Here is a 21,484-nt window from a genome sequence, read left to right as displayed (position 1 = left end):
TCAGTGGCAGTAACTTAACTATTTTAAACTGAGAAGTGGATATATCAAGACCATAAAGTCACATATCAAATCTACTTATAATGAATGTCACTAGTAAAACCTTCAGCATATTCAACACTGAGGATTTGAAGCCCAATATTTGTTGGTGCTTTCAAAGCAGTTTGATTTCCAACACAAACCAAAACAGGTACCAGGTTCTCGGCGAGTTAATGCATTTTGTCAGTCGGAAGCATACATAAAGCAGTCTGAAGCATACATGTCTTGAGAACTGAACTGCATTCTCAGTGGCACAGTGGCAGGACCATGGCTGAAGTTGTCATTAGCTCTGTGGCAATCAGGAGCAAAAGAGCAGATGCAGGTATTTCTCTAAATGGAAAAGTTTCAACAGCACGCTGTGGAAGGAATGAGAGGAAAGACCTCGTCTCTGAGTTGATATCCAAAACTTTGCGGGTGATGAATCAATGTTGCAAGATGCCAAGTCAACAGACATGACCTAATGTAACTGTTTCCTTTAAGAGTTTCAAAACAGATTCATTGGCTGTGAATGAGCAGTTTCCAGAGCAAGGAAATGTTTGCTAAAGATCTTGCTTTCCTGTTAAGACAATTTCTCACTGAGTTTGTAGGATGTGACAGAATAAACAAAGAGAACTTACATCACAGTCACAAAGATGGAGGCAGCTTTTCAGTTTGTTTTACTGATCCTTATATCCTATTCCATCCTTATATAAACCTGTTCTCTGCCTTTCTTGCTGAAAGGGTTGTTGTGAAGCCTATCCTCTCAATTGTTTCCTTCTGAGAAAACTATTACATGCAAATAAGATGTATAAAAAGACTGTGTAAGCCAATATGTGCTGTAACATCGGTATCTGCACTGTCTTGAAACAGTTCTTCTTTGCCTTTTTCCTTTGTCTGAAAAACTTATCTGTTGCAGTTGTGCTAAATATACCATTGGATGTCATCCAGAGCACAACCAGAGGTAACAGAGAAAAAAGTAAATTGTGAGCTTTTGAGACTCAGTGTTTGAGCCTGTAACCGTATCTGGATCACGAGAAGCTCTCACTGAAACATAAAATTGATTATAGTACAGAGGATCTGATGCTTTTTCACAATCTAATCTAGATTCTGGCCATTATATAATTCCCCAGACACCTGATGATATTTGGAATAGAGATATTTGGAGGGGAAAAATCTATCCAGTTGCACTTTTGTAGCAGCTCCATGTTCTCTCTTCAAAAATCTTCATAATGAGATGGCATTCATAGGTCAAAACATATGATCATTAACAAAAACGTCCCCGGGGATGTTTGCATCACAAGCTTTTCAGTTTCTGCAGAAACTCCAAATTTTGGCAGCATAAAAGAAGCATAGAGCCATATTTCTAGCTCTGTTTCCGATCTTAAATTTCTATATCATATCTCTTGAGCAGCCTAGTGTATTGTGGTGAGGAAGCAGAGTCAACCATGTATTCAGGATGTCAGAATGATTACATTTAAGGATATCTCAAGGGAAGAGCCAGAAACATGTAAATTCCACAGCATTTAGGGTCAGTGACCTAACCTGTTTCGAAATACTCCACTACACTCCACTCCAATGATTGGTTTGTAATAAGTAGTTATTAGGTTGGTTTGTAATAATCTTCTTTTAATGTTGTATGATAGCAACAGCCTAAGAGCAGCAAAAAGAACTTGAAAGTTTATACACATGCTCATTAAAGTTATTCACAGCTGCCAAGAAAAATGCAAGCAAGACTTAAAATTCTTCCAAATAGTTCATTTTCTGCTACATCTCTCTTGTTTGGTTTCCTTTTGGAAGTAAGAAATACTATATATGCTAATAGCAGTTGAACATTTTCTTAAAGTTATCGGAGAGAGTTCTTGGAGCAGAAAGGTTGGAAGATTTTAGTAAGTTACAGCTCTCTGCCTGTTTTAGGTCTGCAAATCCTGTCTTCCTTGAATAACATTCACTGATATTGTAGGAGCAGGAACAAGACACAATTCAAGCATCTTAGTTTGATGGCGCTGTATGCACAAAATGGAGAGATTTTTTTTCTTCAGGAAGTACACGTTCTACAAAAATACATTGTTTGAGTATCATAAACTTGCTTTTATAGCTTCCCTGCAAAATTATGATATATTTAATATTCCCACACAGTTTAAAAAAGCAAAAAAGCCCTCCACATTTCATTTGCAGAAATGTTTGTACATGCATACTAGGAAGGCTGGCAAAGTGACTTAGTGATGGGCATATTGCATCTGGTTGGCACCAACCCCATCTCATCACTGAATTTAATTTCTCAATACACAATCTCTATGTAGCATTTGGTGTTCCCAACAGAGCAGATTCAGGAACTTGGTTTTATTTATTAATCAGCATATACTGCATTTCGCCAACCTGTCTGTCTGAAATAAATTCATTCACTGGAATCACAAATTGCAAAGGCAGTTTTATTCATTTCATTGATGAAGAACTGAACTTCCTATGAGCTTAGGTGACATTTCTTCCACTGGCATAAAGCTTTTGAAGAAATCATTAAGACTTCATTGCTAGGTCTTCATATGACTACACCTTGGGCATTTCATTTTTCTTTTTTAAACAGAAAATGTGTATTAAAAATACTAAAAATATCCAACTAAAAACCTTAATTTTACAGGAACATTCAAATCTCATACCTGAAATAACTTCATACAGTGTTTTGTTTAAAAGCACGTAGGTTGTGCAAAAACCAACCAACAAAACAAACAAACAAAAAAACATCCCAAAGGTTTTTCATCGCCAGTGAATTAAAAATAACTTAACAAATAAAACTGTACTGATGCTTCTGCACTCTCCCCCACTGTATTTCTTCATTACAATTGATATGCATTTTATCTCTTCCATCTGCTAGATATTCCTGGCAATGTACTATGCACCTGAGTAGCTTATATCAGATCACCCATCAAGATTCACACTTCACAAGACAGTGGTACTGGACAAAGTTCAGATGTTCAGATAAATGACATGTGAGAAGAAAAGAAAGAAAAAAAAAAAGTGCACAGATGAGCAGCTACCTGCATTTCAGTCTCAGAAGGGGCTGCCATGCTCTCTCGTCATTGGAGCAAGAGACACTTCCCCTAATGACTTGAAGCAGCATCATGTCTGCAGTGCGGAAGGATTTAGAGCTCTTCAGACTCTTCCACTAGTTCTCCCTTCAGACATCTCCAGCTATACTGAGTTTGGGAAACACTGCTTTAAATGCACTGAAATCCAAAGCCAGCAAGTTATCTACACAGAACTGTTTGTAACAGTAGCACAGAAGTATGTTGTGGAGGTATTATCCCAAGGAGCATCCGGGAAGCTGTTCACCTCAATTTTCACAGGAACAAATAAGCTGACTCCTGCACAAAACCATATCTTCTAAGAATAGCTTTGACTTATGGCCTGAATTAAAGAATGTTATAATACAAGTGTAAGCCTCTTAAAAGATACAGTGTATCAACAGTCATTTCTGATAGCTCCAACAGAGTCCAAAAACTTAGAAGTCAAAAAAGAACATCTGCACATCCTTGGAGCAGAAACTATAATTGTGTGGATACATGTGCACTTGGAGGATAATCTTCAGTCTATATATTCACGCTACCCCACCAACATGCTGTTGTGTCCCAATAGACTGCTCTTTCCATTTGGCTGTTCAGTGAGGTATGTGTTTTATTAGGGATCAATGCCAACTATTTTACTTGCTGTTCCAATACATTCATGCTAAGAAAAAGAACAATATATATATATAAGTGTATATATATGTGTGTGTGTGTGTGTGTGCACAATATGACATACAGAGTATGGACCATACCTGTGACCAAGTGCTAAAACAAATACATGGGATGTAGAGATGCACTTAGAGTGTTCACCAGGGATTCCTGTTTAATATTAGGAATGTCCCTGGTAATATACACTAATGATTCCTGATCAATACAAGAAATGAAAGACAAAGAAGAGAAGGAAAGAAGAAAAATAAAAGCATAAATTCAAAATTTACAATGTTTCGTGCCTGAAATGACAAGGTTTTGAGATCAGCTGTACTACATGGACATGTAAGCCAAGCAGAAATAAAGTGTATCTTCCTCATAGTTACTTTGATACAAACATGGAGTAACATTGCTGAATTCCTTGAAGTGATCAGAAGTTACATAATCACAAGAAAAGTTTTAACTAGCATTCAACACAGCCCTGGGTATAAAATAGTCCACAATGGAGACCCAGTAGCTTGTACAGTGAAACTTCTTGACTCTACAGCCCTTTAGTATCACATTTTACAACTATATTCCAACCACTCCCCAAGTTTTTACTTTCATTGCCAATCTGCAGAACAGAATCTCATTTATTTTGCCGTAATGACGACTGCAGAAGTACATGGAAACCATGTAAAAGCTAAAGCTTTTAGGGAATAGTCTTAATTAGGAAACAATACACTATTTTAATGTTGTAGTCTGGTAACGAAGAATAACATACAGAAGACATGAATGATGATTTGAATAACCTTGCTTTTAGTGTACTTGTAAACTGGAAATGACACATAAGGAATACTTCAGGAAAAGACAGGCAAGTTCATCAGGTAATGAAAGAGAAGAGAAAAAAGTCTAGATCTGTAATAAGTTACTTGCATTCCTAACTTCAGTTGTGCTGATGGATAGTTGAGACATACCTTTGAATTTGTATTCAAATAGAATTTCTGATCACTTTTGATTAAGAAGATAATTTCTTAATTAGGAAGGCTGGAAGGGGGCTTGAGAAGGATTTTGAGAAACAATGTACTGCAGCTTTTCCTCATTACTTTGAGATATCATCAGCTATACTAATATCCAAGCGAAATAATGGAGCTTATGTGCTTATCAAATTTACCTGCACTGGCATGAATAGAACATAACTTCACTAACTGAAACAACCCATAATGCAAAATTATGAAACACTGACAAATAGTCATGGCATATTCAAAGTAACAATGCATGCATTAATTATGGGAGTCTAACATGCAGAATTTTTCACTGAATAGGACCAAACAGAAATAAAATGTGTGAGCAATTTGGAGAAGGAAATCACACAAAATAAAATACGATTATTATGTGAGATTAAATTTCTGTTTTGGCCATTCATTTTCATCTATATTACATTCACTAGTTAGAAATTGAAGAGGAAATTAAAGCAGTATACAAAGATATACACAGAGTGCCTGTGGTTCCCTACCTTTTTCCTTAACTATAGTGGAATTTATTACTTCTTTCCATATTTTCCAACTGGGACTACGTAACTTGCATTTTTTATAGATTCACGTATTATCAGTTTTAAAATACAGTGAGAATTAGTCCATAAAGTTAAATATTTTTGGTTCCTTGGGAGTAATCACATCTGGAAATATTATTTTCACATCTAGCAAAAACAATCCAAACTTACAAGGATAACTTAAAATTAACTGAGTGCTTTAAACAGATTCATGCCTTACTATGACATAACATAGTCAACTTGTCAAAACCTTTAGTAATACTTATTCATTTCAAGACACGAAGATGCTGGGAAGGAGGTAGATTTAAGACCCATAGGTCTTCATCAAAATGCAGACACACTGACAAGTAGAAGTCACATGCACAAAAGTAAAATCTTTAGTTGCCCAACCACGGCCAGCAGCAAAGTTAGGCCAAAACTGTTAATAATGATATTCCAGGCCATATGGCAGCAGTCGCCTTTCTACTTTCCCAGCAATTTCAGCAATACTGAAATTCCCTCACAGGGGGAAAGCTATGCAAAATATGAAAATCTTCACCTCTCCCTCTGCGGTTATTAACAAATTGGAATGGAGATGAAGTTATACATGGTAGATTAGTTTCTTCCCCTTTAAAGAAAGTATTATGCCAGTAGCGCTTTTCAAATCCTTAATCACTCAGAGATTAACAGCAAGTCTGGTATGTGTGGAAACCCTATCTGTCTAAAACGTACCATAATGCATGTAGCAGTTTCCTTTGGTAGGATCCAGCTGAATTGCCTTCACAAAGTACTTCTCTGCCTCACTCTTGCGTCCCTTAAAAAAAAAGAGAGAGGGGGAAAGATTATTTGAACAGTGTGTCAATATGGAGCCATCATATGCAGTTACAATTCCGAAATTCCAGGCACTAGAGAAAAACAAATGCAAATGGTTAAGTGTTACAGGAGGTTTTGCGGTCTGCTACTTTATGTTGCAGAACTCCAGACTGAGGAAGAAATGAATCCAACATAACTGATGTCCAAGAAGTAAATAAATGACAGATATATACAGAAAAAAAAAATACTATGAAGTAATTTGGGTGAACATGGACCTCCATACTACTTTTCTGGACATGCATCGGGATAAGCATTTTACTGATCCAAGCTAAACTAAGAAGGGAATTTAGGAGGAAGATTCAGTCATTCCCTTGGAGGGGAGGGGAGGGCAGGGCAGGGCAGGGCAGAGAAAAAGAACGCTTTGGTTCTGTGAAATAACATGGCAATATATGTATCCAGCAGTAAAGGCACCACAAATTAAGTAACAGAAATAGAAAATAGTACTGATTTTAATGTGGAAACTAAGATTTCATCTGAAATCAGTACTGTCAATTGTGGAATATAAATAGATAGAAATAAAAAAATATAATTCTTAAAGTCACTTGTCAATGCAAAGACAAAACAGTAATTAAAACCACCCAGCCAGCCAAACAAACAAAAAGAACAGAAAACCAAATAAAATCTAGAAATGATGGTAAAAAGAACAGGAATATTGTAAACCATAGATGTTCTTGTCACTGAAATCAACAAGACACTAAACTTGCACTGTGGGACACAAGGTGACAGAGTAGATTTGTAAGTGGCCATTATTCTTTTCATGAAAAAAAAATCCAAAACCCAGTGACACTGGATTAGTCTAGTCTCATACTCAAACGCAAATCATCAACAGCTATTCAGTAAGATAACCTGAAACCTGTTCAATTCTATCCCCATGAAATCAGTTACTGTGGTTTGTACTAGAAAACAGAAGGCCTCCATAATGAGGAACATTTAAGCTCAATCACTGTGGTAGAAAGGCACTGCATTATGCACCTCTCAAGGTTGGCCTTGTTATTTCATAGATATAGGCTTTCTCAGGTTTTGTGGTTTGGAAATAGACATTGCAAACATCCTGCGCTATCCCACAAGTTAATGTAGGAGTAATAATGAGGCCAGTTCATGATTACAGCTGCTCCAGATTCTCAGTACTCCCCCCAAGGGCCTTAAAGACAAGAAAATAAAAAGAGAGAAAGAAGTTCTGCAGCACACGAAGAAGTAAATCAAAACTAGGTTCTATCAAAACCAAGGTAGTGGGAAATTTTTCAAGACAGCATCTTGGTTGAGACATAAGCAGTATGATCATTTCCAATATTATAGATTCACAAACAGAACACTCATGTGCTCTACGAGTTCAGATTGATTATTCAGCAAACTTACTTTAGTAAAACTATATACCTTCAAACCATAACCACAAGGCTTCTGAAAGCCAAACGGAGCAATTAAATGACAGAACATTCTACCTTGTATTGCAGAATTGGTGTTTTTTGTTTGTTTGTTTATTAAGAAAAAAAGAATAGCACATGACACATAGTCCGGACTAATTTTTTCTCATCTACTAGCACTGTAAAGATGCATCTGAAGATTAAAAAAATATATATTTTTTAATTACATACAATCATAGTAGAGAACAAAATGTGAAGCAGAAAATAATCTCCACTTGAAAACACATTGAAAATTTGGGTGAATGTAAAATAACTATTCAAATTAGAATAACAAGGAATGTGGTGAGACTTAAAATTAAACACTGAATTTTGCATATTTAACTTCAAGACTGGCACATTTTAGCCTGGCAAAAGGTACGATGACATATGTAAGCCCAGTCTTGAGGCTCCAAAATGACAGGCACCAAGCACATGTATCAGAGTATATTGTCAGAATTAATATTTACAGATTGTGCTTCATTGCTTTTTTTTTTTTTTTTTTTTTTTCAAACAGATGATCATCATTAGTTTTAGCTGGTTGCACTCTGCCTCTGTGTCTATTTCTAGAATATAAAAGAACAGTTCATTGGATACAGTAAAAAATACGTCGTTTCAGCCTACAGAAATAGATGGCTACAAACATTTGTCAAACACGATTAATTTTCATTTACTGGGATCACCAAAAATACATTACTGCTCCTCCTTTTGGCATTTTCCAAATGGCATATTTCACCCAAGTTCAGGAGCCCTGGAATAGATAATGATGACAGGTGCCGGTATATACAGTATCAAAAGGAGGACTGAGCTGTTAACAGGTCCAAATACTCATTAACAGGAAAAGGAGGGAAAATCTTATATTACCCAAGCCATAAAACAAACTGACTAAAAATGATCAGCAGAGCCCCATTTGTTCATGTTGACCATTATTTTCATTTATCCACATTTGTGGGGGAAAAAAAAGAAAAGATAAAAACACTGTCTTGCATTATAAGGAAGCTTGTATCATATTATCTAAAAATGTCCTCTTTGGTGCCATCTGTCTGCTGCTATACCTCGGCATAGATTTAATAAGTTTTCTTTCCACGTCAAATGATATAAAATCCTATCATTTGACAGTATCAGGCTACAACCATTAGTACATACAAACTTTTTTCAACTGTCCAATTTCCATAACAGAATGTAGACACTGTGTAGTTACATTAAGATGGCAACGCTGCAATTGTCCTTTCCCATCATATGGGTTCAGAGTTACATAAAACATATGGCATAAGGGGGAAAAATAGCTTTTAACAAAAATCCACGATAATTGTTTAAACAGCTGAAAAGTACCTTAGTGCAGGAAGGCATTCTGTGTGCATGTTCACTGCTATGCGTATTGACCCACACAGATGTAGGCATTAAGAGCCACTGGAAACCTCCCAATTTCTAGTAGGAGGGTGTGCAGTTGTATATGTACAACCACATGCTTTGGCAACTTTACAAAGCAAAAAATGTAAGTTTTCAACTGTATGCTAGCAGACTTATTTGAAGGATAAATATGTTATTCCTAAGATTTTAACAGAAGGACTTGATGGCTCTAAGGATTAATAACGGGATACAAAATACCTTTCACCTGTTGGTCACCAGTTCACATCCAGTCCAGGTCAGTAGCTAATGAAAAGGTGCTATCTGACAGCTACTGGTTTCCTCAGGAGAAATAAGTAGGTGGTCCAAGCCCAAGCCCTAATGGAGATCTTCTGCACAGAAGCACTGGCGTATTTATGGCTGCTTAGCTCACTAAGACATAATGATATAGGATCATAAAACAATGAATGGCAATCTCATTGCTGAGGAAAAAATCCATAATTAAGACAGTGCAAAAATCAGCTCAGAAGACTGTGTTGACATTCTGTCCTTAATAGATCTGGACCTTACTCTAAGACTGATAATGTATACAAACTTCCAGCAGTTTTCTATTAATAAAGAAAACTTGATTCTTTTTCCCAGGCACAAATAAGGATGAATTGCCAATGATTATCACCTTTCCTTATTAAGAAGTGAAAAAGTAAATGTGACTGACAGATGGCTCTAGTACACCAGTTGTCTTGGCTTTCATAAATATCCTGCTCTCCACACACCACACAGACTTAAATCAGAACGGCTGGGTGCTTCTGGCTTCAGAAGCAAAACAGTTAAGTATTTAAATATGAATTCAGGAAGTTGATTTTTAAGACACCTGGCCTCTGTAGATGCAGACTGCAAGGGGTTTTGTTTCCTTGGCTGCTTCTTCCCTAGAGCCCAGACAATGGGTCTGACCTTACTAATATGGTCAGACGTTTGCTAAAAAAGGCTTTCCTACAAAAGACATATGATTATCAGGAGAAAGAAAGAGTTAGCAAAGAGGAACTGACACATCAGTAAAATATCTTACATTTATCCTTAAAATGCTTAAAAACTGAGGACAAAACTACTATTTTTTTCTACCCTCTCCAATTCTTTCCTCACTGTTGGCGAACTGTGCCAAATTCATGTTGAGGCAGCTGGTGCACTTCAGGCTGCTGGAGACCCAAGAACCCTGAGATGCTAATAAAATTGGAAAAGACTAATACAGCTGAGCAGCTCTGAATAACCCTCTTGTGTAAACCACGATGATACAGTGGCTACCAGCAAGGTGGTTCTACTAGTTAGGTGGTCTCTGGAATTTAAAATCAATTTCATGTTTTGCAAATATTCATCATTCTCCAAAATGCACAAGGGTTTAATCAGTAGAGCAGAGACTTCACTCTGCAATTTAGTTGCACCAGCTTTAACTGGCAATAATCTGATTGCAATTTGCATCACAAATGCAGTTGACTTTAATTCCCCAAATTGGCTCAATTTTTTTTTTTTTGGCAAGTATTCCCTTTTTAATAAAAGGAGTTGAATTACGGGAAAATGTTTCTTAACAGAAGATTGATACAAATATAGACACTAAATACATAATAAACAGTTATTTTAGATATTTCCTTTTTCCCTTCAGACATGTATCTCAATAACAGAGTATGCTAGGAGAGGAAAAATGTTTGACTTGAACTTGTGACTTTGTTTCAGTTTTCTTTAAGTTATTGCAGACCTGTAGATCCGTTTCTTAACCATTTCTTTTTGTATTATAAAATTTTCCATGGGTTGGTAAAAACACAATTTAAACTATGTATAAGTGAGTAAATTAGCAATAAACTCTTGGAAAGTTTTTAGAGAGTTACATCTTACAGTGAGGTCACTGTACCTACACTGTACATACAAGATCTTCATTCTTCCTCCAACTATTAAGAAATAAATTTAAAATCTAATAATATGTAAGCATCTAAATCAGCAGATTCTTATTTTCACCCATTTTGCCATGTTTCCACAACTCTTCACTTATCACTCTGAATTATTTGGGAATGTCTTGCACATGAAGTGCTAATCCCACTGAAATACATGGTACTTGCATTATTCACATTGCAGGTTCAAAATTTATCTCAGTCTCTCTTCTCCCGTGCAGCAAAGAGACCAAACTTGCCTCTTCATCTCATCTTTACCATAATAAAATAAAAACAACTGGACATGGCAAAGAAGTAGTGACTTCTAATGGAGCTGGTCCAGAAAAATACATATAGATGAGGCAAGATTTGCAGTGATTATTATATTTTATGAAAAAAAAACAGACAGCTGTTGGGGGTGGAGTTTACAGCCCTCCAAAGCCCTTCTTTCAGCATTGTCCAACTAATATCAGTGGGTTTGTAAAACATGTTATCTTTTCAAACAAAAGCTTCCTCCCCCATCTCTTTAGATGATCACAGTGGGGAACATCACAATTACTAACACTGATACTCCTGAGTTATGGCTCTCTAATAAATTCAAGAGCAAGACAATATCATTTCTCTTTACTGGAATACATTAAACTCAGTGTATGGGAGCAAGAAATTTGGAGGAAATTAGTATATAAACCTGTATCTAATAATTCACTGTATCCAAATGTTTATCTGACAGTCAGCATGAGGCAACTCTCCTATTTATTGTCCAGTGTGACACATTCACATGCTCTTTATATGATGCTCTCATGTCATGATCACGATGATCATGACAGATGCTCTCTTCCCTAGCCACTTCATTTGACCATAATCCTTACACAGGCAAATCTATGAATACCATAATCCAGTAGGTTACATCAAGAAATCAGCCTTCATACGATCAGTACAATGCAGTATCTTGATTTTGTCTAATCCACTATTTGCACATTAAGTGGCTCATTTTTATCTAGATATATCACCCAAGTCCTCCTTCAAACATTGGTGTATTTCTGCTGACTAAAAATCCACTGGCCTGAGTTTCTCCTGAAGTCAGTGGAATTTTACTATGAGCCAAGTTTATTTTAGAAAATAATAACATAAAGTAGGTTCTTGAGGCTACATCTATGGGAATAATTAATGGCATGATAACCAGAGAGCAGAGATTTAAGCACTGACTTTGGTGGGAATCCACTGGAGCTTAAGCATTTTTGAATGTGACATCACTGCTTACATACAGATTTAGGAATCTAAAGCACAGCTCATAACTTTACTGGCTTGGGGCATGATTCAGAGTATATTAAGGTGATATTTTCTTCAAGTAAAGTAGTATGTATCTGATTAAGTAATAATATATTAGAGCTATATCCCATCCATTTTCTTGTTTTATGGGTCTCATATCACAAAAAAACATTCTGGTTTTACTAAAGCATTCAATATGATATAGAAAAGAAATACAGGCAGAGGTTTGTTTGTTTTATTGTGGTTTTTTTTTTTTCTTGAAGGTCTTTAAAAAAATGTATATATATGTTTACTTTTCAGTATTTTTGGGCAACATGAAGTCTAAAATTTATTTACTTCATTTAAAATCACTGTTAACATCAAGGGAGTTTGTGTACAGTCTTACGTAAACTTCAAAAAAATACATTCCACTCCATACATTGTGATTTATTTACTGTCTAGACCTATATTGAAATGTTCACTATGGTCATTAAGCTTTAGATTATTTTATTTCAAGAATATGTAATGAAATGTTAAGTACATTTCCAGATTAGGTACTTTCTTTTTCTTTTCCATTCCATCTTAAGCCACATTTTAAATTTTCTGATAAAGTAGTATATTAATATCTACTCATATTTCACCAGCAATTCAATAGGACATAAATTCACCATCTCCACATACTGCTTTCTCTGAACCCTATGAATTTCTTCCAGAGTAAATTTGGCTTCTATCTTGCATTTTTCTGTGATTACTGACAAAATTACTACACATGGAGTAATAACAGGTGACTGGCAGTTATTTCCCACCATGTAACAAAACAAAAAGATCTCTTTCTTTCATGAAAGCAGTTCATCCTGTGTCAGCGGTGCTTTCTGCAACAAGCTTTAAATTTATGTTGAGTAAAGCAAGAAGTTTAGGGCTCCCCTTCTGTCTACAGGAAGTTAGAAATAAGATACAGAAGATGAGATCCCTGAAGGAGGTTAGTTCGGGGTTACATATCTGAATACGTGCACCAGAGTAATTTACCAACTAGTTAGATGGATATTTTCTGTTTAAATGAAAATACTGCTTTACAATTAGCTCTGTTATAATTGGCGTATAGCCAAACATATGTCCTAAGGGGACTGAAAAGTATATCTCTGGGCGCAATACTTATGGCATGCGGCCAACCTCAGAAGAAACACAAGCCCAGTAGATGTCAGTTATTGTGTTTTCTGTAGTTTGGAAATCCTGACATTCTGCCTGGAGGTGTTAATGCTCCAGATACACCAGATAACGAAACCTAATTAAAATAGGGCTCATGGTTCTGAAGTCAATAAACACGACTTTCCACACTGGAGGGGGACTTGCCCATCCCTTACAAACAAATTGCTTTTAAACTGGAAACAAAAACAACTTCTGGCATTCTGCAAATTTCAGAACTAAATCCAAGCTTTGTGCTTGGATCGGTTTTAACCCCCAAGGGATTTAAAGTGACAAGAAAAATTACAGTATCTGTGTCAGATTCCAAAGACAATTCAAACACAACAGAGAAGTAGAAGCAGCCATTGCCTGGCTCCACTGGATTTGCTACGGAGGGCCTACTGAAGGATTCAGCATCATTTATACTTGGTTATGATGGGAGTTTAAGTGATACATGTGATTTTGATTAAAACATCTTGCTAGATACAGCGTTAACAGCCAAGAGATTTAGCTTCCCAAAATGAAATCTCTAACAGTTTCACTCATCATTCAGAAAATGTATTTTCAAAGGTGAAAGATTTATATATGTGTAGTCATTCATTTTTCACTCCTATAAGAAATATTACTAAAAATACATATTATGTTGATTTAGAGAAACCATTAAAATATGATTTAAATGAATTATTAAATTATTAGAAGAACTATTAAACTGTTTAAGGGAATCGTACCTTAATTTAACATACAGCTTTTCAAATGCTAGCTCTTAAAAACAATCATGACTCTTCTGACCTCATGACTGCACTGCTTTGCCCCTATGTCTTTCCAATTGGTTAAGTAAACAGCAATTGGTAACAATCAAACAGTGAAATAAAAAATAACAGAGCTTTCCAACAGAAACACGGATTTCCTTTCCATGCTGGAACAAGCAAATAATTACAGAAATAGCAGTTGTTGAATTAATCTATTCATTATTGTGCTATCTTTCCCTTTGTCTATGCTGTCCCATGTCTTTCTGTTCCCCCTACCTTCCATTTATTTTTAAGTTGTCACTTATTTTAAGATGACTTTCAAGGACTACATCAATTACAGAATACCGTGGGATATTTTCAAGTAGCAATCTCAGTAATTTAGCAGCTAACTCACAATGAAAGCACAACTTTCTGGCCTCCTGTTTGTTGGGAAAATAAGCAACAAACAGCAGTAGGGAAAAACACCACCACCCACAGAGAAGTAAATATTCTAAAACTTAAGAAATATATTTAATTTCAGTTTCTCCAGTACTTAACTCCTGTTTCTTTTATTTTAATTCAAAACAGTGCCAGCTTCTACCAGTCTTTGTCATCCTTTGTCATTTTCCTCCTTTTGAGAAAATGTTTTAAAATAAAATATTATAGATTTTAAAGAAACTTCTACTGTGATTATTATTAATTTTATATGGTTTGGAGCTGTAACATAGAAATTTTACAAGGCAAAGTAAATTTTTCTAACAGCACTTTGGGTGATTTTCCAAGTCATTAAAAAAAGGAGATTAACAGCACTGTGTGGAGCAGCATAAAATGCAAGAAACACTGTGCAATATTTTTCTAAAGAAATACAGTAAAGTCTGTAATTCCTGTATGTGACATTATAAATGTTACAATATGGGGCTGTCCCTAAGTACATTAGTGATTATAGGCACTATTGGAAGCTATGAGGGGTGGTTTGTGGGCTCAACTTCACTCAGAACAGGTGAGACAAATCTTCAAATACATCTATAATTGAAGTAAAGCTTCTCAGATTAGAGTGCTACTACAACATCCATGCACTGCCTGGCAGAGGCCAGCCATAAGAAGGAAGAGTTTCTGTCTTCTCTCTAAGAACAGATTAAAGTGAGAGGAGAATATAACATTATTAAAGCCTCAGTTATGCATGGGTGTTTTTTTTTGTTTGTTTGTTTGTTTGTTTTTTTAGCATTATATCCAACCCTTTTTCTCCTGGAAAGTCTGTTCATAAAATGGAAAAAGAACTACAGCATACGCTCAAGGCCTCACCTGGTACTGTCATTGTGACAGACTCATTTATCTTATATCCAAGAGCCTCACAACTGTAAAGCCTTCTACAAAAACAATGCTTTTCTTTGTTGTATAAAAATAAATTACCTAAGCAACGGATGAGACCCAGGTGCTATGACTCTAGACTCATGTACTACTGTAGACCAGCTAGGTTAACTATCAAGTCACACTGACAGATAAATTTATCAAGCAATTTATGCAGCAGAACAAGATATGAAAAATTATTGGAAATATATAATGTGAAAGCACTGCAGTTCTAAACAGCCAGGCTTCTGAAAAATGCACAGTAAAAAAAGCTAAGCCCTGTCATCTGTCTGTCTTTCAACTCATCCACTGGTTGAGCTACTATATACATGCTTTTTAACCACCAATTTTTTTACTGTTCTAATATATTTTCAGGAAAATTGTAGCCTAGTGAGCTGTAATTTCCAGATATAAACATATAACATTATCCAATATATAGCTTATGAAATATCTGTGACTTATAATACCAGGCAGTAAGACTGTAAATTCATTAGCCATTCCTTTGGAACCTTAAGTTGGTGAATTATTTTCCGCATGTACTGCAGAAGTCCACCTATAATTTCTTGTACCCAGAAAAGCGAACAAGAATAGAGACATGCATTTGCACTAAACTTAGGTATACCACTTAGGCATTTCAAGAATCAATGACAAATCAACACCTTTGTGTGTGTGTGTATGTGTATGTGTGTTTGTGTGTGCACTTTGTATTCCTTGCATATAGTTTATATTAAAATGTGAATTCCAGTTATAACAAGCTGAACAATGGATTTTGATTTTTATGTATATATATTTATCATATTTATTTATTTATTCATAAAGTAAGTTTAACTGTGAACAATTTTGTGCAAAAATGCAACATCTAACATTTCAAATTATTAATGCTGGACAAGAAGTAGTCATCAGCAGGTTTTCAGAGGTGTTGAAGGGAAGCTGGTTGTATTTCAATTTTCATTTCATGTTTTACTTTTATTGGGTTTTCTCAATTTTGCATCAGTCCACATTTTCAGATATATATCTGCAAAAAGTATGTAGTCCTTAAAGAAGAAAATATTATTTCTTCAGGTTTGTCTAATGACCTGTTAGAGACTGGACTTCTAACACCTTATAATTTCAATTTTCCCATCATTTGAACCTCAAAAGAAAAGAAAAATTGCTTCAAGAATTTGCCTGTACACTGTGAATAAGTACATTTCAAACTATTTGTTTAATCATTTCCAGAAATAAACATACTGCTTACTAACACTCAGGTTTTAGTGATATTCACCTGCGGGGTAGAGAAACTCGCATAGAAATAACACCATATTGTCTTTTAAGATTTTCTGGACTATATGGAAGCTTATGAATGAAATCATTTATTAATTTTATGTGCTCACATTGAGCATATAAAAAGGCATGAGAATTAGCAAAAGTAAAAGTAAATATCATAGAATATGCTTTTGCTTACTGTTGTTCATTTAATCTCTCATAAAATGGAAGTTTAAAATTTAAATTGCCCTTTGGAGCAGCAGCAACATTAGCTACATGCAAATGGATAGAGATGATGGCATGAATTAGTATGTGTCATTAATGGCATAATTGCAATCATTTTAATTTTATCATAGTGGATGAATTGTGATTTATCTTTTTAAAGTATTAAAAATGATGCAATTCATTACTTAGGTATTTCATTCATTACATAGGTAACCCATTCCAGTAGAAGCAAATCCTCTTTTGAAATCTCTTTTCAATATAAGAGAATAATAAGCTTTTAAATTACGTGTATACTTGTGCCTTTATTCAGAACAATGCATTTTACTGAACTGGAATTATCTTCAGCATCAAAACAAAACAAGTTACATAGAATCATAGAAAAATTCAACTTGGAAAAGTCCTTGAGATATCACCTTAATTAATTATCTGCTCAAAGTAAACTTAATAGACAAGATTATCCATGTAGATTATTGTTCAATTTGGAAAGAAAAGAAAAAAACAATTTTTTTTTCATTGTTAAGCAACTAAACTGACCTAGTATACAGTGCCTTTATTTTATGTGTGCTGCAGAATCCATTATTAAAAGAAAAAAAAAAGAAAAAAAAGACATGGCAGGTAATCGTGAATTTAGAAAACATACTTTTTCATGTGCAGAGATGCTAGCTTGTGTTTGACAGAATCAAGGCCAGATAACATGAATAAAACAATGGATTACATTCTAGAATGTTTGTTTGTCTCGGTGTCCCTGTCTATGACCCTGACAAACTTTTACTGAAAGTTGGGAAACAAGAGTCTGCTATAATGAACAAGCAATTTTACAATCTCTGCAATCTACAACACTGGGCATAGGTCAGCCTCATATTTCCTCATTGGAAGGTAAACAGACTCAGAAGGTTGGCCCAGGTATCATGATTGGCACTAAGAGAAAAAATGAATCACGCCATGCTGCTCTCAGTAAGCATTAATACTGGCAGCAGACTTAAGAAGGCAAAAGACTAAGGTTAAAATTAAGCCACTTTATTGGAATTTGAGTCAGGAGGTAAAAGAGCTGAATTTGTGAACTTTACGGGTTAGATTTTACTGCTTTTTTTTTTTTTTTTTTTTTTTTTTTTTTTTAATAGTACAATTGCCTTTGGATGGAACTTTGGAACTTGTCTGAAACCATCCTCCTCTCACCCCTCATCCCTCAATTTTACAGACTGAGAAGAATTTTCTATCTATATTACCACCCACTCCCATCCCTCACTTTATCAGCCATCTCACCTTTCTCTCCTGGGAAAGAGAGAGAGAAGTGTTATCAATAGTTTGGTTTCAGCACTTAGACAAAGGGTTGCACAAAGTCTGAAGGTTTAGTTCCAAAAAACCAGAGGACAGACGAAGAGAAACAAGCCTCTAAACCATCTCTCTTCTAACATCTGAAAACTTACTGAAGTAGGATTTTCTCTCTCATAAATACAGCTGTGATGTGCATAAATGACCAGAAGCCTAGGTAGCAAAGTTTAAATGAAGAATAAATCACAGTGGTACTTCCGTTTCAGTATGGACTGAAATAACTACACCAAAGGGAGTAGTTCTTAACAGTACTGAATCCCAAGGAAGTCTATGCAGACTTGTAGAAAGGATGTCAGTTATGGCATCATATATTTGTGATGGGAACTAGAACCAGTACAGGCTAGAATATTAGAAACTAGTCAAAACTCATTTAACGTGAATCATTGAGCAGATGGTAGACTGCAAAACTGATTAGGGACAAGCAACCAACATGGAGATAAAAATTCATACTCTACTGCCAAATCTCTCCATCATCCAATTTCTTATTGAATGTCTTTTCAGACTTTGTAACTCAAAGAATTAAATGAAACAAATATCAAATTCCACCACATAAAAGACAAACTAACATTTTTTTCATGAATGAAATATCCACCTGAAAATATTTCCACTACCTTTAATTCAATTGACATCAGGGTGTTTTCTTGTGTTTATAAAGATGTTACTACAGGTCCGACAGACATCAGTAATGCTTTTTCAGCTTATGCTGCTGTTATTAGAATGGACTTCAAAGCTGTGTATAAGTCCAGTCCTTTTTGCTAATAAAACACTTTCTTCCACAGCACAGCTCAGCTCCTCGAGGCAAAATCCACCTCATAAGTATCTTGTGTTTATATCCCTGGAGAAAAGTAAACAGCTCAATTCTACTTTAAGAATCTACGTACACAATTCATCACTTCCTTCCCAAAGTTTGGGTATGACACTTCTGTTTAAACCTATCGCTGAACATTCATAATGAGGGGACAAAATTCAGAATTTCTTTTTTAGTAACTGTTAATGTTTTTAAGGAGTTATCAGATTTTGAGGTCTTGTTACTTTGAAGAAAACAGAGATATTTTTTCCCAAACTAACAGCAAGATTTTCCTTAACAGTTCTTATATTTCATATATTTAGCAGTTCAGAAAATGCACAGAATTGACCACAGAAGTACAAGGTGTAGAAAAAATAAAAGAGAGCAAGAGAGAGAGAAAGAGAGAAAGATATGGATTTTAATTGAGAAAACTCTTTCCCCACAGTAATTCTAATAAATTGGAATTTCTATGCCAAAGATCTGAAAAGAAACCAATAATACAAACTTCCTGATAGGTTAGGTGCAAGATATAAAGAGACCTGTCAGAAAAGCAAGGTAAATTAGGAAATTTTGCTGTATAACCTAGTTACAGTTGTATTCCAGAGGAAGGTGATCAGAGGAAGTGCATACATTTAAGAATAACTGAGACATTTTACCTGGATCTGGAAATTTTAATAAAACGTAGTAAAAATGCCTTTCCAGGGACTGAGCTTGACATGCAGTGGGAATATAACACTAACAGCTTGCTTTCCAGTAGAAGCTGAAAGCTCCAATCCAGACAGCTTTTATCAAACTTTCTACAGGACATCATGTGACAACACAGAACTATTTTTAATTCTATTTATGTTGTCACTTGTTGCTCAGGCAGAAGTTCTAACAGCATTGTTGTTTTTATTCTAATAGCAGTGGATCAGCCAAAATTAATTATGAACTCTTTTTCTTAATTTGGACTCTACCCTGTGTCCAAGGACACATTTTGCTTAAATGTTGGACAGGCCATAAACAAGGTCAGAGAAAAAGCTTATAGCTAGTGAAAAGTTGAGGAAAACAATCAAACTGAAGCATAAGGATTGAAGAACCTATAAAGGCATATCAGTAGAGCACAGAAAGAGAATATGGAGCTACTGGGGCAAACAATGAAAGCAAATGTGGAAGAAACAGATAGGAAAGATGATATTCTCAGGAAAAAAAAACAAACATACAGCAATGTGAATTGGGAAACAAGCAAAAAAGCAAAAGATAGTTTTAAAACAGGACTACTTTAGTGAGTAGAACACAAAACTCTTTTAATCTCCAAGATGTGTGAAAATCAAGGATGACTGGCACTGTCTCCTCTAACTATCGTGGGACTAGTTTAGCTGGAGCTAAAAGTTTCTCTGTAATCAAAAGGCAAAGTAAATTTTGAAGAGATTAATAAGTCCAACTCTTCTGCTTTGTTAGAAGTAGCTTTTAGACAGGACTTGAGTACTTCTATTCAGAAGCTCAAAGAGATACTCCTGAAGAAGTGTAAATCCAAAGCATGAGACGCATAATATGCAAAGTCCAGGGGATGCCCTTATGTTTGCCATAGATTGCCACAATAAACCTGGGTCACGCACTAAATATTTTCTAATATCATTACTTATGACCTAATTACTTATAAAGAAAGCATTTAAAATAAGATATTATAAAGTTTCAATTCTTAGATAACTGTTTTCTTCTCACACACAGGTTGTGATAGTCCAGGAATGGATTTCAAAAAAACACCCTACAAAACAATCCATACACAATCAAATTCCTTCATTAGAAATCACAGCTGAAACACTGCAGTAATTTTCAGGCCAAAGTCTTCCCATCCCTTCATGTCAACCACTCAAAAGACTCCCAGGAGCTGCTGATTAACTCACCGTCAGAGCCAGAAGCTTTCCATAGGTGAGATGCGCTGGGATGTGGTCGCTCTTGGATCGCAGTGACTCCACGTACCAGCGCTCTGCTTCTGGCAGACGGCTCATTCTCATGTAGGCTTCTCCTACAGGGTCAAACAAATGCTAGTGAGAATATACCAAAAAATTTTCAAGTTTCCCATAGATTTTTTTTTTTTTTTTTTTTTTTTTTTACTAAATAGGCAAAGATCTTGGAAAGTGTGACATGCTTTGAACATTGGCAATTAAAAATAATAGTAAACAGTCTCACTGAGACTTTTAAGTTACGGCCTCACTAAGGCTGAAAGAGTGTGGTTTAGGAAGCCTTGTAATAGCATTGCAAGAGAGAGCTCCAAGTGCCAAGTTTCAGTCAGAAGTCTCAAAGTAACAAAATTTTTACCACATCTGCTATAAAAAAGTTACTTCTTGCCATCAGTCTACACTGCAGATCAGGGAGTAGAAGGAATAATATAGAATGAATTTGCAATTAACCATAGCACATCAAGAATCTACACTTAAAAAAAAAAAAAAAAAAAAAAAAAAAGGTAATGTTAAGAAAGCAGTCCTGAAACCATTCTGGAGGGAGAGTAAGATACAAAGAAGCCTAATCTCCATAGGTAGTCAAATGAGGTCATTTGCCACAAAAACATTAAACTAGCATACAGCATTCCAATTTTAAAATTGCTAGCCTTAGGAAGTTGCATATGAAAAGATCTGAGTTGGA

At 35.4% G+C, this 21,484-nt stretch overlaps 1 protein-coding gene across 1 annotated transcript in view; it reads right to left on the bottom strand.

Moving 5' to 3' along the window:
* The window catches only part of TMTC2 (transmembrane and tetratricopeptide repeat containing 2), a 241,712-nt gene that overhangs the window by 35,205 nt on the left and 185,023 nt on the right, over window positions 1-21,484 (bottom strand). Inside the window, exons 8-9 of the mRNA XM_015283417.4 lie at window positions 20,746-20,867; window positions 5,965-6,046 (exon numbers count right to left, since the gene is read on the bottom strand). Of these exons, the coding sequence (XP_015138903.1) occupies window positions 5,965-6,046; window positions 20,746-20,867 (204 nt within the window). The remainder of the gene's footprint in view (window positions 1-5,964; window positions 6,047-20,745; window positions 20,868-21,484) is intronic.

This window comes from Gallus gallus, chromosome 1 (assembly GCF_016699485.2).
Source record: "Gallus gallus isolate bGalGal1 chromosome 1, bGalGal1.mat.broiler.GRCg7b, whole genome shotgun sequence".
Lineage (NCBI taxonomy): Eukaryota > Metazoa > Chordata > Aves > Galliformes > Phasianidae > Gallus > Gallus gallus.
The sequence above is the reverse complement of the archived record's forward strand: the minus strand, read 5'-3'. Positions and strand labels throughout refer to the sequence as shown.